We start from the raw sequence: 20,309 nt of genomic DNA on the forward strand, positions 1-20,309 counted from the left end.
TTGGAAAAGTATGTCTCCCTTACAAGACCCATCAATCCAGAACACAGCAGCGCTTAACACTGCTGTTATTAGAGAGAAATAAGTATGGTGCCGCCGGAATGGAACCACTGAGAGTTCTACCATCTTATAAAAAAAGCTTCCTTCAATTACAAGGCGAAGATATCTATTATAGGTATCTATGTAGGAAACTTATATTATCTAGGATTGATTACAAATGTCCATGAGCGGCAGTAGCCACTTTCCATGAGGTGGACTGCATGCTCGTCTGCTACTCCTATATTATAAACTAGCTGACCCGGCAAACTTTGTACCGCCTCAAAATCTTTTTATCAAATATATTTCATATAAAATATAGCCTATGTTACTCGTGGATAATGTAGCTTTCGAATGGTGAGAGAATTTTTAAAATCGGTCCATTAGTTTTTGAGCCTATTCATTACAATCAAACAAACAAACTTTTTCCTCTTTATAATATTATCTAGTATAGAAAAAAGAAATACGTGAGTAAAAATAAATAAAATTATAAGTTAAATCTTCATAAGTAGTTTTAGTTTAAGAGTCTCTAAGACCTTAGAAAATTATTTCCTTAAACAATAAAAAGGTATGACGATATGGTTTTTCTATTTCTTACAAGGAATTCTGTACAGAAACCGCAACGAATTAGTTTTTTACTATCCTTTTTCCAAAATCAATCAAAAATTATTCTTAACGCATAACCATAGAGTACTAAATACGATATCAGAACATTTGGTGAAGCAAAACTGTATTGGTAAAGGAATGTAATCCGTATTTTAGTGAAATAAGGTTGAAAATAAATCGTAAACGATAGTTCAAATATGTGAGTTAATTCTGAACCTTAAGTCTTTGTTAGAACCGGCTAACCACCCCCACACATAGGGCGTGGCTACAACAAGTCAACACTTCGATAGGAGATCTGTTAAGTCGCGATCTGGCGTCCGAGCGAGCAGTGCCGTGCGTTAACCATAGACAATCAAGTGACATAAAAAAATAAAACTGTCAAAAACGTCAATATTTTCTTAGTGACTTTAAAAAAAAGAAATTGTAATATTTTTTTACAAAGGTTTTCTTAAGTGACATTTAAAAAAAAAACTGTCAAAAGTCCCGCTTAATTTAAAGTGATTTGTCAAGTTTTTTTTTAAAGTGACCGCAGTCGAAGGTTTAAAAATAGTGATGGAGTCGGAAATAAATAAGCAAACGAAGCTGCCTTCGAAGAGTTTTTCCATCGAATCCATTGTGGGTTTGAACGAGCGACGATCCCCGGAGATAGATATAGAGAATAATCTATCCCAGGATTACACTGACCAGGCTGATGATGTGAAAATCAAGGACGGGAAGATGTACTACTTCCAGCAGAATCGTGTCCCGAATTTCCCGTTTTTTATGTCCTATGACAAGCGGATGCCTGGGTACCCTGAGGGTCAGTCTGAGGACCTGAAGCGAGCCAGCCCGGGGAGCAGGAGCGAAGCTGACAGCGACGGCGCTGATGACCGACCTCATGGTGAGTTTCCGACGGAAAAATGCCGACGGCTTTTTTGACAGCTATTTTCTTTTTATGTTTTTTTTGGAGTTTAGGGATCCAGCCAGTTCTGATTGTAACTAATTGCGACATTTATGTCTTTTTTAAGTAATTTATGTCGGAAATAAGCTTGTCACTTATAAATTGTTATTAGAAGCCTATGAACATATGAAATCAACTGCATATTTTGCACAGGATTTGTATGAGATTGCAACTGATTCTACACAAAGTTATCCAATACAACGAAACAAAAAGAAAGATTAAGATATTAAAAGATGCAAAGGAGTATGCCAGTAGCAAACGTCTGTAAACCTCTGTAACCAACTCCATATAGATCAGGTTCTACCTGAAGCCGATCACATGTGTTGATTGAGGACTAACATCATCGCCAAATATGTAAATCGGCCGGCATCCACACCATTCCACCAAAACACGAAACCGCTTCATGCAAATACTTACGGTGGTACCTCCTAACTTTAACCATAGTTCTACCACCTTTAAAAACTGATTCTTACGTATAATCGACCGGGAAATTACATGAAATCACGGGGACCATGTCTTTACGACAGCAACACTTACACTTCGGTTATAAGGCAAAAAAAAGAGTGTGATAGTGTCAAAGCACCCGATTAATGAAAGCTCTTTTAAGCTAAGTAGTTCAAAATGTTATGAAAAATATTAATTTTCGACGGTGTTGATTAGGTTTGCGAAAAACTAAGTTTTTGCCTCATAAATTTCCTGTTTTATGAATTAGATCTGTTTTCTTCTCGTGTTCAGTGCACTTCTGGTAATATTTTTAGACTTTTTATAATGTTTATTAAGGTTATGTTTTACAGTGTCTTTATTATGTCTTCAACTCTAACTGCTGGGCATGGGTCGCTAATAAAAACCGTTAAAATCATAGGTCTCTGGCCAATTCCGAATTGGTAGGCTTCATACAACTCTCAAACTTGAGATTTCTTAAAAAACGTTCTCAAAGGTATGTGTCTAACAATCGACATTTGGTCATCTCGGTGCATTTTGTCCTAAAAACCTCAATCTGAGAGGAGACCCGTGTTCTACTACGTTGACAGACCTTTCAAACATGACAATACCTCAGACTTATGTGATTTGCCCATAAGATAATCATTATACCTATTTTTATTAGCCTCCTCAAATCATTATCCATCCAAGTCAAAATTACCCAAATAACTATATAGTCGCTTATTTCATTTTTACAACACTATATTATAACGGTTCAGAACCTTACAACGATCAATATTACCGTCGGTTCTCTGTCGGCACTTTGAACATCAACAAAGCAAGTCATTTACTTTACCGCTACGCTATAAAAATATTAACTGAATTTTGAGGACAAATACATCGTAATTTCGTTTTTATTACGGTTGGGAGTTGTATAGTTCAATTTAGGTAGAATATCGGTTTTGTATTTAGTTTAAGTTAAAAAAATCTTGTTTGAAATGTTAAGGAACACCTTAAAGGTAACTAAATGTCTTTTTTAGAGTATTTTATGTGGTAACGTAAGTTTTAACTAGTTTTTCGTAGGGGATTAAAAATTGAAGGTATTTTTAAAATCTTCATGAATTTTTGCGTAATAATCATTAGTGATTATGTAAAATAAATTAATCATGTTAAAAATCATAAATAATAAAATAATCTGAAAGCTAAAATGAAATATTAGGTATATGAAACATTGTTTAATAACTCTAGATACATGTTTATATACTTATAATAGTGGCAAAAAGTCTGAGTACCTACCTAGTAATGTGGTACATTTTCATAACTGCTTCCATAGATACAATTATTTATGTAATAGACACCGAATACAGGATTAATTAAGTATTCATATAGACCAAAGATACTAGCACTTCTGAAAATTAACGAAGTGCCTCATATACATCTAAATCTGAACCAAAGGAGGATTGTACACATCTATTAAGTACTAAAAAGTGATGTCGTAAATTTAGAACGTAAATTAATCGACATTTTCAATTTTTGGTGGCTATTGACCATCTTGAAGTATTGCAAATTACCAAAATAAAAATTATGATTATGTATTTGGAGTAAAGGAACAAGTATGGAGTATGAGAAGTGTGAAAATCGCTGATAAAGATAAATAAGGGCAGCCGTGTTCAAATCACGTATAGTTAACTACTTACATCGTATTTAAATATAGCAATTTCTTTAACAAAATGTTAAGTATGTCTTCATCCTTTATTAAAACATAATTATTCAGTTGCAAGTACGCACTACTTACAATAATAATTACCTACGTCTAGCTGTGTCATGCCCTTTAGAAATTCAATACTCCAAATTGGAAGCTCCCGAGAATTTCACGCATAAAAGAATCTTCACGCTTAATTCGACATATTATTTAATGGTCAAAACGGTAGCGATTCGTGTCAAAATATTGTGTATTCAATTGAAATACCAAGTAGGTCCCCCGCCATGATGCCCAGCGTGACATTTGTCAAATTTACCGCCAAAACAATACAAGATGGCTGGAATGGACCATAGACAAAAGAGTGATGAACAATACTCATTCTTTCTTTTTCTTTTGTGTGATGGATTTGTTTGCTCAATTATAGAACACAATATTGTGGCCAGTTGTAAACATTTCAGAATTTCTCTTTTATTGCCAACCGTTTACTGTTTTGGGCGATTTTGGGTAACTTGTATTAATGTTCGGCTTTATTGCACCCACATTTTGAGCGTGGATAATTTTACCGCGAAATTAGTGATCAGTTTGTAGGGCTATTTATTTTATGGCCTCTAATTTTTCACCAGGTAGATCAAATTTATATAGATTGACTTGTAAAATAGGTATTCTAAGAGACATTTACATATCTTCATTTTAATGTCACATTATTTATTCGTTTTTCATATTAAAACATTCTATGTCACATCTATCGGCACTCCACAAGTCAATAAATAATTACTCTTGCTTTTCCCTGAACTAAAATTCTACATTAGACTACCAATAAAAGGAGAAGGATTTCACTTCAAAAATAAAATCATTATTTAAAAACTCACATACATTTACCTATAAAAGAAAATATATCAGTACCATCCGCGCTTTCATGAAAACCTAAATAGTCCTAGTAGAAATTAAAAAAGTTTTCATAAATTTGATAGAAGTTGACACAAGTCGTTTCGACCTGACGAAGTCGAACCATGAAGCGATCTACCACCCTAAATAGGTAATTTCTTTGAAGTTTGAAGTGTGCTGAAAGAGACACACTTTTCCGAGGTGTTCCAGTTATCAGGGGTAGCGGCGCATCTATGATCGGCCTCATGTAGGAATCTAATCTTATCTGGGATTGATAACATGTCCATGCCAGAAGCCACTTACTAGGTGGACTGCATGTTCGTCTGCTACTCCTTTATTATAGAAAATCTCTACTTAGATACCTAGTATTATTATACGTACCTAGTATAGTAGTGCAAAGTAACGTAAATCAATACGCAGTTATTAAACAATCTAGTTATATAGGTGTTCGTTAATAAAGCGGAGTAATAACGTGCCATGATGTTCAGTGGGAGGCTGTATTAAACGCGCGAGATGATTAAACGGTTAAGGTCGCGTCGCACTCGTCTGGTTGGGTTCGTTCGTTCGGATTTAGGAAATAGGTTCATATGATTTTCAATTACTATCAAACAGATTTTACGAAAAGCTGAAATAATTTTAAATTCAGCTTTGCAAATACAAATTCATATCTTAAAAAAAATTAAATAAGATTTTTATCTGTACTTATATTATAAAGAGGAAAACTTTGTTTGTTTGGTTGTAATGAATAGGCTCAAAAACTACTGGACCGATTTTAAAAATTCTTTCACCATTCGAAAGCTACATTATCCACGAGTAACATAGGCTATATTTTATATGAAATATATTTGATAAAATGATTTTGAGGCGGTACAAAGTTTGCTAAATAAAATTTTTATTGCTAATGTTAATGATAATTGAGGTTATAGATAAAATATTCGTAAATGCATTACTAAAGTGTAATCAATTAAAAAATATTTATAATATAGTTTTTTTTATTTGTAAAATGACTAAATCATCATTCAAATTTTTTTTTTTTTGGTTTAAACGGTCCATAACATAGATTATAAAAGAAATGTTAATAGAAAATATCGTTTTACACTGCTAAAATTTACATATGATATAAAATCAATAATTTGACATAAAAAGTGTAACACTTTGACCAATCTTAAAAAGATAATACCTATTATAACACAAGAAATAGATACCTAACCACTTTACGAGTATATATATTAGCAACCTTTCAAAAGATCTTGAAAGGTCGCGAGCGCAAAATTCAATACAAAAAAGTGACCAGTAAAATGTGCCCGAAGCTTAACAAAACTCGTTTCAGCAGCTTAACGAAAGCTCGTGAGTGAAAGAGACGGTAGATTATCGCCACGCCCGTGGTGGGGGGAGCTGGCCGCTGATTGGTCCGCACATTATGGATTTTATCAAGGCGGCAAGCAAAGCATTAAAAACAAACTGACTGACAGTTGCCTTTTTCCCGCTCAAGTAAGCGTACCGCTTAATAATCTGTGGTTAAGCCTTGACATTAAAAAAGCGCTAAGATTTTTAATCTGTTTTACTATTGTTTTTCTCTAATTAATAGTGTCTGTACAAAACAATAATCTGTTATTACTATTGTTTTTTTATCTCTAATTAGTTGTGTTTAGAAAACAATTTTATACGTAATCTGTATCTACAGATTATAGTTGTTTTTTATCTGTAGTGTTTTGATTTTTTAATGGAAGCGTTCAAGAATTACGCGATGGATCACAAGTTGAGAGAACCGTTGTCAGTAGATTTGATCTCTAAACATAATATTTATACCGATATCACACAAAATACGCCGCCGTCCTCACCGAAAAGCAAAGGTATGTTATTTTTAAACTATTATAGTAATATGTAACTTAGCAATGATTTAAAGTTTGTCGTATTTGGTTCTATGTGAATAAAGTCGTAAGAATTACTAATAAAATCTTATATATAAAATTCTCGTGTCACAATATTAGTTACCGTACTCCTCCGAAACGGCTTTACCGATTTCCACCAAATTTTATATGCATATTCAGTAGGTCTGAGAATCGGCTACTATCTATTTTTCATACCCCTAAGTGATAAGGGTTGTTTACCCTTAACATTTTTTTTATTTATATGACAACACAACGTTTGCCGGGTCAGCTAGTATCTTATATCTTAAGGTTAATAGTTAAGCTTCAGTCTACTCAAGTCTTATGATTGTTTTTTTTATTAACTTAAAATTGTAATTGCTATAACATTTTGAAAACATATTAATTCAATTATTTTGGCAAGATTTATTTATTACCCCCAAGATAAACTTAGAATTACATTGTCTCTTACAATGAGAAGATTTAATATTATGCATAATACAGTTTTATTTTACTTTTTATATCATTAATACGGACCGAATAATTTTAAATTACTCATTCATTCATCCGTAATAAAACGTCATGTTATGTCTATGGATTATTATTTTTTTAATGGACCGGAAGTCAATCAAATTAATATCAATAATCATTTTTTATTTAGGCTTAAAATACTCACAAGTAGGTTTACAAAATAAGTCATCTGCAATTTTTTGTGATAGAGTATGTTAATCTACATTAATATTATAAAGAGGAAAACTTTGTTTGTTTGTTTGGTTGTAATGAATAGGCTCAAAAACTACTGGACCGATTTTAAAAATTCTTTCATCATTCGAAAGCTACATTATCCACGAGTAACATAGGCTATATTTTATATGAAATATATTTGATAAATAGATTTTGAGGCGGTACAAAGTTTACCGGGTCAGCTAGTAAAGTATATAACTTCGACATGTAACATAATTAGCTATGTTTTATATATACATAATAAGAAGAACTGTATTACTAAGCAGTACACTATTAGTGACGCAATTAGGTTTAATTTAAAACAGCCAATGATTACTAAAATCATATCAATAGTAGTTATGAGTACATATATATTTTACTTCAAAATATATAAGAAAATAAACTTAATATTTATAGCTTAGTTTTTTTATACCGAATCCAATATTTCAGCCATTAAATACAGAATTACTTTTACCGATATTTAGTGAATCCTTCATAATTATTAATTACCTTTTCAATAGTGTCATAAACTAGAATTGCTGTCTAATTACCCCAAATAACTAACAGTTATCCTCAAAGGGACCGCCTAGACAACTGTAAATAGTATTACAACACCATCAGCAACTAAGTAGCGTATTTTGAGCCTTATGGTTTAAGAATAAGGGTGTTTAAAAAGCAAATAATGTCATTTTCGCAAAGCAATTATATTTTTACAACACCTTTGAGATGCCGCCTCTATAGTCTATAATAATTCCTTTTGTTAAATAGCTAGGTAATATATTTTATTAGGGTTTACCGTTATTTACTAATAACTGCTATATTGGTCAATAAAATAACGCTTTTCGGGTTTATTCAATATCGTGGTGATTTTTTTCGTTTATATTTTAAAACGACCTTAAAAACGAATATTGATTTTAAACAAGACTTAAGATAGATACGAATTTTTATTCCTAAAAATTTACGTATTGTTGAATTTTGAAAATTTTCAAGTCTAAAAATCTTTAAAATATTTTTTTAATCGGATTTGGGAGTCGCATTATAATCAGAATAAGGCCAGGGGGCCTACCACCATCTTTTAATAACCATCATAGTTCAGGAAAGTTTTATTTCCTCCTTAAAACAGATAAATATTCCGTCATACATAGTTGAACAAACTTAAACTCTTCATTAATTTTTCGCTTATCCATTGTATAAAACCAACTGAACTTGTCATATTTTGCTTAAAAAGTTAAATTTCCTGCAAAAAAGGAAAAGTATGATTAAAACAATATTGTTTTAAGTGATGGTAGTAACCCCGCAGATCTATATTACCTAATATAAAAATATGTTTTTGTTGAATAACTTTTTCATAATTTGTGAGTATGTAATATATACCTGTTTAGGTACTAACTATCATTTATAAATTTTATTACATTATGAAAAACAAATAAGGAAAGATATTGCCCACATACGGCACGCGTACATTGCAATATCAACAATTAATTGAAGATAACCTTGAAAATAAATCAATGTCCCTACCACGTAATGTCCAAAATTGGCCATCAGGTATCACCAAATAACACTAATGGTGAGTAATAAACCGCAAATCAACTTAACCAACAGCTGTCCAAAAGTTAAATCGACCAAGTCAACTAAGAAAAGCGCGGGTGGATTGACAGTGCGCCATGTTTAATTGGCTGTCACAATTCGTGACCCCACAGATAATATAATAGGTAGTTGTCAATTGGGCTTAAACTGATTCAGTTTTATTGCTACGGACTCCCTACAGAGATATTTATCTTCATTACATCGTCGGCGACTAGTAGATACGGATTTTATTATGAAAATTGGATTAGGGGAGCGTGCCAGGGGATGACACCGTATAATTGGGTCTATATTGGATAATTGCTCGGCAAATGTTTTGCTTACAGCTCGCAAATTGTTTTAATTCCTTGGAGAGATGTGATTTCTTTGTATGTAAATAATGGTGTAATTGACAGTATTGGGAGATTTAAAACTTAGAGTTAAGGGAATTAAGATGAAGTTTTTTAACTTCAACAAAATTTCAATTAAAATTACAGAGACTTATTTTCTGTTTAGTTAATTAGTATGTTTTATTTAACGAGTTATTTAATTAGTACAGTTTTATTTAACGAAGTAGGTGGCTGAAATTTGACCATAATCAAAAATTTTAATTTTCTTTATAACCCTCGCCGACAGTCACCAAATAAAAAAGAAAATCTATTGACAAGCAAGACAGTTAAAAGTCCCTACTAAACTATTAACTAGATAATTATAATTCAGTAACAAATATAAACATTGCGTTCCTGTTTTCGCCTTCATACATAATATTACCGCCTCAAACTCTATTCTATCTATAACACCAATAAATCAGATGTTATCTGCAATTCGTCACAGATACAAAACATAGATCCATTCTCCGATTAGGGCAGTACAATCACTGACCGAATGAACGCATGGGGAATGGGAGCTATTCTCGATAATTCCATTGTTAATGGCAGGACATCGCCGCATTAGGCGGTAGAACTATTAATTCGCCGCTTAAGATAATTGGTTCGGACTGATTGAATTCGGATGCTATTGTGGGTTTGGATATTGCTGCAATTAGGATTTAAAATAGTATGGTTGTAAATTTTAACTGATTTACGTGGTACTAAAGTATTTCGGAGCTTCAAAGTACTTAACGATCTTAGCTATCCCCAATTATACCTTTCTTTAACAGGAATTAATCTTAAAAACATATTAATTTATATAATAAATAGTTTTATAATAAAATAACGCGTTAGAAAAAGAATAAAAGAAGTAAAGACAGTTTTCTATTCTTATTAAAAACTAGCTGACCCGGCAAAGTTTGTACCGCCTCAAAATCTATTTATCAAATATATTTCATATAAAATATAGCCTATGTTACTCGTGGATAATGTAGCTTTCGAATGATGAAAGGATTTTTAAAATCGGTCCAGTAGTTTTTGAGCCTATTCATTACAACCAAACAAACAAACAAAGTTTTCCTCTTTATAATATTAGTGTAGATTATCCTGCACAAGTAATTTACTAGTATACCTACGTTGAAGATAAAATGGTGAAAATAGTATAAATAATGTTGTTTGCTTATTAAATTGCATCCACACTACGCTCTTAAAGTCTCAATACACTGCGTTTTCCCGATAACTATGGCATCACTCATTAGGCCAATGATACTGAAGTCGGATGTGCTAAGTGCTGCTCCACGTTTCATAACGTTTCAATAATGTTCCATTCGGTTTGAGAACTTTGTGAGGTGCATTTAATACTAAGTTTTGCTCGTGGCTTTGGCTATAACGTATATGTGTTTTTTTTATATAAGATTGAGAAAGCCAATGAGCTGGTGGTGCAGCTGATGCTGCTCATAGGCAGTTGCGAAAGCTCCCTTTGCGGTTCGACTCCGGCGGCACCACCGCCACACCTATTTCTGTTATAACAGCAGTGTTAAGCGCTGCTGTGTTCTGGTTTGAAGGGTGTGGTAAGGGAGACATACTTTTCCGAGGCGTTCCAGCTTAGTCCTCAGGGGTAGCGGCGCATTTGTGGTCGACCTCTGATAAAAATATCTAATCCTATCAGGAGTTGATTACAGATGTCCTTGGGCGGCAGTAGCCACTAACCATCAGGTGGACTGCACGCTATACACAATACACAAGCGCATCTCAGTTATTCATACACAATGTATTGAAGGCATCTCAAGTTATGTCTTGCTGTAGTTCTGTTTGCTTTGAACATTAGCGCGCGTTGAAACAAAGAGGTTTCGAAACGCCGCCTAAGTGATGTTAGTGGCTTGTAAGGAATCATTTTGGTTCCATTTAATGTTGGTTTCTACTTTAAAAAGCATAAGCACAACTGTATTACATAATACTAAGTACAATAAAATAAATTATTTAGACATGAGAATTAAGTATGACATATTAAAGAATGTTTATGTGTAAGTACTATTTCTAAATTGTGAATAATTAAATTTAATGTTTTATAACTGTCTGAAATTCCAAATTTTATACTTTCAACATACGTATCTTAATATACAAGAAAACATCACAACTTACTAAATTTTAAAGAGCTGAACGAAAGCTCAAAATCAAGTTCCAAAAACAAACCACTTCTAACAAATTGAGACAAAAAACTCATATCGTCACATAAATCGGCAATAGACAAAACTCCCGTCGCCGGTTACATTCACAACCGCTTCCTTTTTACCGGAAGTTGTCAAATAGCTTTTTAATTGTCTATGTCTCGCGCGTGGCCAGCTGGTCGAAAATTTTGAAAAAATACCGAAAGGAAACGCGGCTAGACTCGCAAATACATTTGAGTGGTCTGTCGCCACCCAGCATGGGAACTGTTGAGTGGTTGCGACGCCAGAGTAAAAAATAAACGATCAACACTTGAAACGCAATAAATATTCCATAATGATGGCTTATTCGTGTTGCAAATGTTCTCTCATGACGATTGGCGGTTAAGTATCTATGTACACTTGTAAAAATGATAACTTGGTTGTATAAATACTGATTTTTTTATACTTTTTGGTACTTTTTTTTATTTATAATATAGGAGCAGACGAGCATGCAGTCCGCCTGATGGTAAGTGGCTACTGCCGCCCATGGACATCTGTAATCAACCCCAGATAGGATTAGATATTCCTACCTGAGGTCGGCCACAGATGCGCCGCTACCCCTGAGGACTAAGCTGGAATGCCTCGGAAAAGTCGGAAAAGTTGTATCGGATCCTGAGGAGTGGTTCCTCAAGATTTTGACCAATTATCAAAAACCGATGACAATACACGATTTAAATAATTTTATCCCGTTCACCTCATTAGGATCATCAAGAAGCAGGATTAAAATTTTCCTTATGCGATTATACCGTGGTTTTTAAACTATAATTATTTATACAAATAAAATCTTATTTTATTGCGAAAGAACACGATTCCATTATAGTATAGATTAACGTAATAATAAAATGTCGTAAAGACAAATATAAATGTCAACTGTGTCGCTATAATTTGTTCAAAGATACATAATAACTACCAAGGACTCAACCAATTCACACCAATTCAATTTATAGTTTTGTTATTCAAGAATCATTAATAAACATCATTTTCAATTTAATTTAATTATAAAAAAGACATTACGGATTAGTTTTGAAGGTGGTAGATCCCTTTGTTTGTATTCACATACGCATTGGGGTACGCTCAAGCCTCGCCCATGTTGAGAAATTGCCGTGCTCAACAGTGGGACTGTGGGATATGCCGGTCTCCTACAGGATTGAACCCAACGATGTTCCTTTGGATGCCTTTTGTCGGGACCACGGGTACGCTACTCACTCGTCCGGGGTCTCAACGGCTCTGCTCTCACCCGGGTCCAACAAAATCAATCGACTCCAACCTATTATTAAGAAATTGAAATCTATTAAAACTATATAAGGACTGTGGTTGGACTATCAAACAATTAATAATAGAGATCCTACTCTTAAAATGCCGACCCATTAGCCCACGAACTCCAAAATTGACTCATCATAAAGATACAGTACGGTAGCCGCTAGGTGTTAATTGCGCGCGTTCAAAAGGCATACATTAACAGAAAACAAACAAAATAAACTATTGTCTAATTAAATATTTTCCCATGCGCCCATCCGCCATTATGGAACGAAGCCGCCGAAGGAAAAAACCGTTTTTAAAAAGCCGCTGCAAGCTCGACTTTACAAATCTGATTAGGCCCTAAATTTAAAATGGTTGTATTGACACTGACAGTTAGGAGCGGTATTGAACGCTTTTAGTCTATTGTCTACGGTGTAATGGCGGCGTGATTAAGACATATGACGTTTCCGGTGAAATTACCGTTTAATTGCGCTGTATTACTTAAGTTATATTTTATTTTACCGTTACAATCTTTCATTTTACAAATCAAATCAAATCAAATGATTTTATTATTCATTTGAAAATATATTTTATTTTATAATAATATAGAGTTAGTAAATCAGAATGAAGTCTATCAAATTGTAAGCGCTAAGTGGACATGCTAATCGACCAAATAGAATTTAAAATAATTAACTACATAATATTACCGACAAGATATTAAACTACAAACAAATCTACAAAAACAAAAACATTAAATTTAGCAAAAAAAACAATAATAACGACTTCTATTCACTGTTACTAATTGTATTATCTCCAGAAGAGCATACTTAGTATTGTACCGTTCAGTACAAAAACAGGATTACTTCACTAATCAATTATAAGTCATGGCGGCGTCTTTAAAGCCAAAACAGCTAAACAGTAGTCTAGACGAACAGTAATTAAGATAAGAGTACTTCAATCGAGTACCAAAGTACCGTACTCACAACCCTTTGAGTGAGCCGTTACTACAGATAAGCAATGATCGGTCCTAAAACATATTAGGCTGAAAGCGACGCCTTTGCTTACGTCAGATGTATTATGAAAAATAATTGTTGTTTATGGTCAAGGAATAAGACGTCAAAGATATTATTTATAATTATTTTTATTTGTTATTAATAAACCTTGTAATAATAAGAGAAAAAAATTAAAAAAACAATACAAGCGACTTCTATGTCACTACAAAGTAAAAAATAATTCTAATAAATGTTGGTTTAGTACATACTTCTGAAGTCGGCGCTCAAATTAGACATTTTTACATCTTTTGAAGTCGGTTAAATAGTAGATAATAAGAACAAGTTTAAAACAAAAAATACTAAAGGGAAAGTGTAACTGTCATTATACTTACTAAGAATTATAATTTGTTTTATATCATCTGTGTGGATATGTCATTAATGTTTTTTTCTTTTGTCCACAGAATCTCTCAGCCCGCAGTCCGAACAGATGACAAACACTAGTTCTGCGCCTGACCCCAATATCAGGTTGGTTATATTATATTATAATACAAATAAGTAATAATAATTGTTTGTGATACGAAACTATATTATTTTTAGAGACGTTTTTATTCTGGGAAAAAGAATTGTTTATGGTTATTAAGGCGTCCTCATACGACAAACTGTTGAAATAAATGATTTTATTATATAATAAAAAAATACATTTAATATAAGGATACCTTGTTAACTTTTAGTCAACTGCAGTTACTAGTGATGTTATCTTAAACTTTTACTTCTAATTCTCATCCATCCATCAGTTTTCCGTCTAAAAGTTTCACTTCAAAATAAATTTTAATTATTGTCCCGTACCTCTATTGCTTTAAAAAAAATCACTAAGTGTTTGTCTGTCACAAGTATTTGTGGTATTTAAGTCCCTCTTTTTGCCAATAAATTGTAGTTTCGCAAATTACGTACTTAATAAAACATTTTATTTGTTGTTCTTAGGAGATACCGTACAGCCTTCACGAGAGAACAACTGGCGCGTTTGGAGAAGGAGTTCATGAAGGAGAATTATGTGTCTCGCCCACGAAGGTGTGAGCTGGCAGCTCAACTGCAACTCCCAGAGAGCACAATTAAGGTAAGATACTTTTACATATATTGCTCTGCTTAGAGCTATGTATTCTTATATATTTTTTATTGTTTTTATTTTATTGATAGCTAAGTACTCAACAATATTCTACTACTAGACTACTTCTCAATTTGAAATAGACCTTTTATCTATTTATTAGCTATTTTCAACTATGCCTGTTCCGTAAAAAATATAATCTGTAATGCTCTCATATAGAAATGTAGTTTTGTTAAAAAAATAAAGTCAAACCATCAACTAATTTTTGAGTTTGGCTTTTTATCGATTCAAATACAAAAATGTACATAGTAACGCGTACTAGATGATTCCCCTTTTTAGAAACTTTTTTAACGGTTATGCTTAAATACATTAACCAAAATAATATTTAGATGGCATCATCTTGCATTAAATGACTAGTTTATATAGCTGTAAGTACGAAGCATGTTAGGTATATGAAATTTACAGCTTATGAAACATGACACATTTTTTCATGTTTCTTCATTCATGACCACATGATCCACCCACGATGTGACCTGAATAAAATCGACCTCTTTGTCAATTATAACACTCCAGCGAATTTCGTAATGTCACAGTGACAAGTGACATAATGAAAATGGCTGACAGGCCATATTGATTTTATCTAATTGTCTATGGTTTACGTCATAGATTAAATTGATTTTATTTTAAAGTTACGCTTCTTTTGACGGGTTTAGTAAAATAAAATATCAGTTAATTTTTCGTTTAGAAGGAAGTTGCGCGCGCCAATACTATACATAATTCATTTGTATTTAGTTAGTCTCAATCGTTTACTTAGTTAAACTTAGTTTGAGTATATAAATTTTTGATTAATTTGGTCTATTGAATTACGCTAAAAAACTTCTTGTGTCCTACAAACGCTTTTATGAGTTTCAAAGAATTTGTTTGTAAAAATAATGATGTTTAACGTGTGAACAGTCACGAACGTTGTTTGCGCAATAAATATGATAAATTTAGCGGCACCGCCATTTTGAATAACAAACGGGTATGATGCTTCAATTAGATAGACAATAATTTCCATCACGAACACTTTATGGTGGAACGCTAATTCTAAGAAATCACGTAACAAATGTGCGAAGGCGCGTGAAACAACGCAACGAATCATGGCCGGTTCATTTTCGTTTTTAGCGATTGGAAATTTATACGACGAGCATTTGCCCGTGGCTTCGCTCGCGTTACTAAGTAATATTTTCGTCCCCTATTTTATCCCCTTGGGGGAAGAATTGATCATAATCCTTTCTTAGCGGATGCCTACGTCATAACATCTACCTGCATGCCAAATTTCAGCCCGATCCGTCCAGTGGTTTTGGCTGTGCGTTGATAGATCACTATGTCAGTCAGTCACTTATGAGTTATATATATTTAGAAGGTCTGCTTTCTGTATACATCATTGTCAATGCTTTTCAATCCCACTAAGTAACCTAAGTAAGTTTACTTAAACAATACCAATATAATTGGAATCTTATGTACTGATTTATTTTTCAAAAAAACGGCCGTAAAGACACCGCTTTTTAGGCTTAAGCTTCTATTTAATTTTGCTAATCAATTAATATTTTTTGTCATATAAACTTTGGCTACTTCAAAAACATAAGCGAAACCTAAGAATGTCTACATAAGCGAAATATGTCTTTTTATTCGATGTATGTAACGACTGCATTAGTAGATAGAGCTAATAAATAAGGACTTTGATACTATATAAACAAGTAAAAACAGACAGGTGCAATAATTTAAAATTACTGACAGAAAATTCAATTCTTTTAATTGTACAGAAGATAACGTTTCGCTTAGGTAAGTTACATTTAAATAAACTCTACTCGTGATTTATAAACATCTTACATTTCCGACAAACGTAATTGCACAGAAGCTGAGCAATGATGATTCTAAAATGTAATTCTAATTAAAGTTGATTAATTAAACCAATGCTACACTTAATGAGTCGACCACGAAGTTTATCCGCTAAAAGCATAATGAATCAACATAATTAAACCTTTATACCGTTCTTAGCCAATTTAAACAAATTCCCCACTCGCGTAAACACACCAGTCATAATCTCAATTATCACTTCCACTAAAAAAAAGAAATCCATTCGGTGGGGCAAAAAAAAACATATCTTTTTATGACTTCATTCGAATTTTACACGGACTCTAATTTGTCGATGCGCTAATGAAAGAAACCGACCGAATTATTCAGTAGCTGTACAACGCTAATCAACATTAATGCCGAAAAACGGAGCCATCTCGGCTATAAAGCGTCTATTAGTGAGCGAGTGTATGAAAAGGCTACATCTGTAGGCATCTGGTTTATGGCGCGATTATACCAATTAAAAACTATTAAATTAAGCGGCGGCTACTATTTGATGCGTTGTAAAACTGATTTTCATGTTTGTTTATAGTGATGAATCTTTATAGCGGGATCAATAAATGCGATAAGTTTTTAATGTTCTCCGTATTCTTGTTCCGCCTTCGCTTCACCTTGTACTCCGTGTCAAGTTTTCGTTAATTATAATTGTTAAAAATAAATGCTAATTATTTTTATCAGTCATCTTCACATTGCAAAATAGGTTTTTTTATTTTTAATAAGAGTCAAAGTATCAAAGCAGTAAAGCAATAATCTTGTCTATGACACTCAGCGGCCGCCATTTTGATGCAAGTTTCGTTGCAAATTCCCGCCAATTAACACGTCATTCGACTCTTTCGCGAACAAAAGGCGTTTTAAAAGATTTTAAAGGGAAACTTTGTTTACACACTTTGTCCTTCGCCGGGCGGCCATTATATCGTCTTAATGACTTCGGAATGGCTATAAACGCTTTTATGGTGCAACGAAAACCACCTGATGTTAAGTAGTCGCATGTAGGTAATGTATGGTATAGCCATAGATAAGTAAAGATTACTCACTCCTCACAAGAAAATGTACCCAGTTTTGAGAATTGAAATAGTTGCGTAAAAAAGTTTTGCCACGTCTCCGTGCTAAAATGTCCGAAAAATATTTGAAATTATTATTTATTTATTATGTAAATTACGCAGTATTAGTTATTTATTCGTAAATTTTCTCTAAAAATGTTTTTATTTCTCAAGATTTCAAAAAAGAACTTACTAATAAGCCGTTTGTGGCATCATTCAATTTCAAGGCGGCGAAGTATCTTTACTAATCTATGGGTATAACATACATAGTCTGTACGCGTTGCTACTGAAGACAAAGTTAGCACGGCTTATACAAAGACAAGTATTTGTAATTCTTAGGTCTACGCAAGCCATTACCGTTCCACTGCTGGGAGGTCTCAACTCTTAGGTTGAAACTCTAAGCCAATAGGTTCAATCTGATTCTTTACCCTTTGAACGAGTCATTCAATTTGTCTCCGATTCGATTTTCAAATTGAGAGATCTAATTTCAACTCAGCACCTAACTTAAATAGAAGAATGTAACTCAGTCATAGATCTTTACTAATCTATGAACTCAATTGAAAACTAGAGCTGTATATTTCGGCTAAGACTACTGTATCACCAGGACGCATTATTTAATTATTAAAATTCATCCAAGTAGGTACCTATAACCAACAAAATCTTTGTTTAGTTACTGAACATTTTATTATGGTCATTTTAACCGCAATTAATTAGCGAAGGTGTGCGAAGAACGAACAAAATCCGTCTCAGAATGATCGTGGGTATAAATCCGAGTGATAACGCATTAGGAATTTACGATACACTTTATTACGACGTTCTACAGCGTGACATTCTTCGGCTTCGGGCTTTGATTGGTAATTTACCGTTTTATTTGAAAGACTACATCTTAACAATGGATTGGGTTTTGTATTAACGAAATTAATAGAATTAATACATTCGAGGACTATTTTCGTTTTTTTAAGTATTAATAAATGTAAAAATAAAAAACTCTATCTTAGTCCTAAGTTTAAGACGAATAATGACACTTCGTAAGCAGATAGCCTAGTGGTTAAGAAACTAGGCCTCTCGATCGAGGGGTCCGAGGTTCAAATCCCAGGCCCCACCTCTGATTTTTCGAAATTATGTGCGTATTAGAAATTAATTATCACTTGCTAAAACGGTGAAGGAAAACATCGTGAGGAAACCTGCATACCTAATAGATTTATAAAAAAATATATTGTGTGAAGTCTACCAATACGCAATTGGCCAGCGCGGTGGACTATGGCCTAATCCTTCTTATTCTAAGAGGAGATCCGTGCCCAGCACTGGGACAGTAATGAGTTGATGATGATGATGAATGACACTTCATATGTTAAAATCCGTCCAACCGTTTGCGATGGAAAGCTATGAAAAGAATGAGACATACATACACACATACGCTCAAAAAACATTACCCTCTGTAGTCCACTACTTTTCGAGTTTTGCGGTAGCAAATGCAGAAGGACTTACATTAAAAACAAATACAATTACACTTTAATGCAACTGGTTATATTTTAAAACTATTAATATTTAGATTTGACAGAAATGCGTTTCAAATCTTACGTTACTCTCTATGTTATAGTTTCTCTCTCTTTCGGTTTATTACTCTCCCCTTAGGTATATATTTTATATTTATCCTCTAGTTACTTTTACACAACATGACTCAAAACATGGCTTATTAACAACTACATAAATGGCACCAATTAACGTCCATTCTCTTTGTCAACAGGTGTGGTTCCAAAACCGTCGGATGAAGGACAAACGCCAACGCATCGCGGTAGCGTGGCCCTACGCTGCCGTCTACAGCGACCCAGCATTCGCTGCGTCCATCCTACAAGCAGCTGCGTCATCCGTCGGCCTACCCTACGGATACCCGTCACCCGCCCTCCTACCCCCCTTCCACAACCCACAGCTACTACCGTCCGGATACCCGTACCCCTACCCCCCCTACCCGAGGTACCCCTACATCCCCCCCACCCCACCGTCCCCCGTCAACGCCGAAGCGACAACCCTCAGACCACCATACACAAATTTCAACTTAAATGTCGACAAGTAATTTTTTAAAATATAATGTATGTACATAGTTTATGTTTAAGTAATTTATTTATGCTGGTCATATTTTGGGACCCGATAGCAGCTGACGTTTTATCAGATAAATCAGTAGATTAGCGTTGGAACTGTACACTTACCATGAGTTTTCAAAACATCCTACAATTTCACGTTACGTTTACTCAATCCATTATTCTGTTCCGTTTGTTTCAGTAGACTGAGTAAACGTAACAATAAGTAGGTAAGTGCTCAAGTCTTTCTGTCTACCTCACATGTTCGCAAAAAAGAGACAAAACATAAAGCGCCATTTTGTCAGTTTAGACATTTAATGTTACGTTACTGACACTATAGTTCTGATACAATCCGCTAGGGGCGCTGATTGGAAATTGTAGGGGCAAATACGTAAACAAATACCAAAATAGTCATATTTGTTAAAACGTAAAAACTCATGGTAAGGGTACTGTATAAATGTATGTTATTCGAATGTATGAGATGCGTACAAATGCGTTTTTTATTCATTCCATTATGTACAAATTGTTAATTATTTTAATGTAGTCTGGACGAGCCTTTATCCAGTGACGTCATGACAGAGCTGTCATGGTGCCATAGACAAGTTTTGTAGTTTTAAATTACGGACAAAATATTGTGTAAGGTTTTT

The 20,309-nt window shown here is 33.7% G+C and overlaps 1 protein-coding gene and 1 long non-coding RNA gene across 2 annotated transcripts in view; both read left to right on the forward strand.

Annotated features, from left to right (window-relative positions):
* LOC140748655 (uncharacterized) overlaps positions 1 to 20,309 on the forward strand; it is a 342,763-nt gene that overhangs the window by 47,533 nt on the left and 274,921 nt on the right. The gene's annotated exons all lie outside the window — the stretch shown is intronic.
* On the forward strand, positions 1,192 to 19,658 carry LOC140748721 (uncharacterized). Its single transcript, XM_073081575.1, has 4 exons — positions 1,192 to 1,519; positions 14,008 to 14,071; positions 14,528 to 14,660; positions 19,332 to 19,658. The coding sequence occupies exons 1-4, from the start codon at positions 1,192 to 1,194 to the stop codon at positions 19,656 to 19,658; spliced, it is 852 nt and encodes a 283-aa protein (XP_072937676.1).

The sequence above is a fragment of the Epargyreus clarus genome, unplaced genomic scaffold, assembly GCF_041222505.1.
Source record: "Epargyreus clarus isolate Ecla_fem2 unplaced genomic scaffold, WU_Ecla_fem_2.2 ptg000016l, whole genome shotgun sequence".
In the NCBI taxonomy this organism is placed as follows: Eukaryota; Metazoa; Arthropoda; class Insecta; order Lepidoptera; family Hesperiidae; genus Epargyreus; species Epargyreus clarus.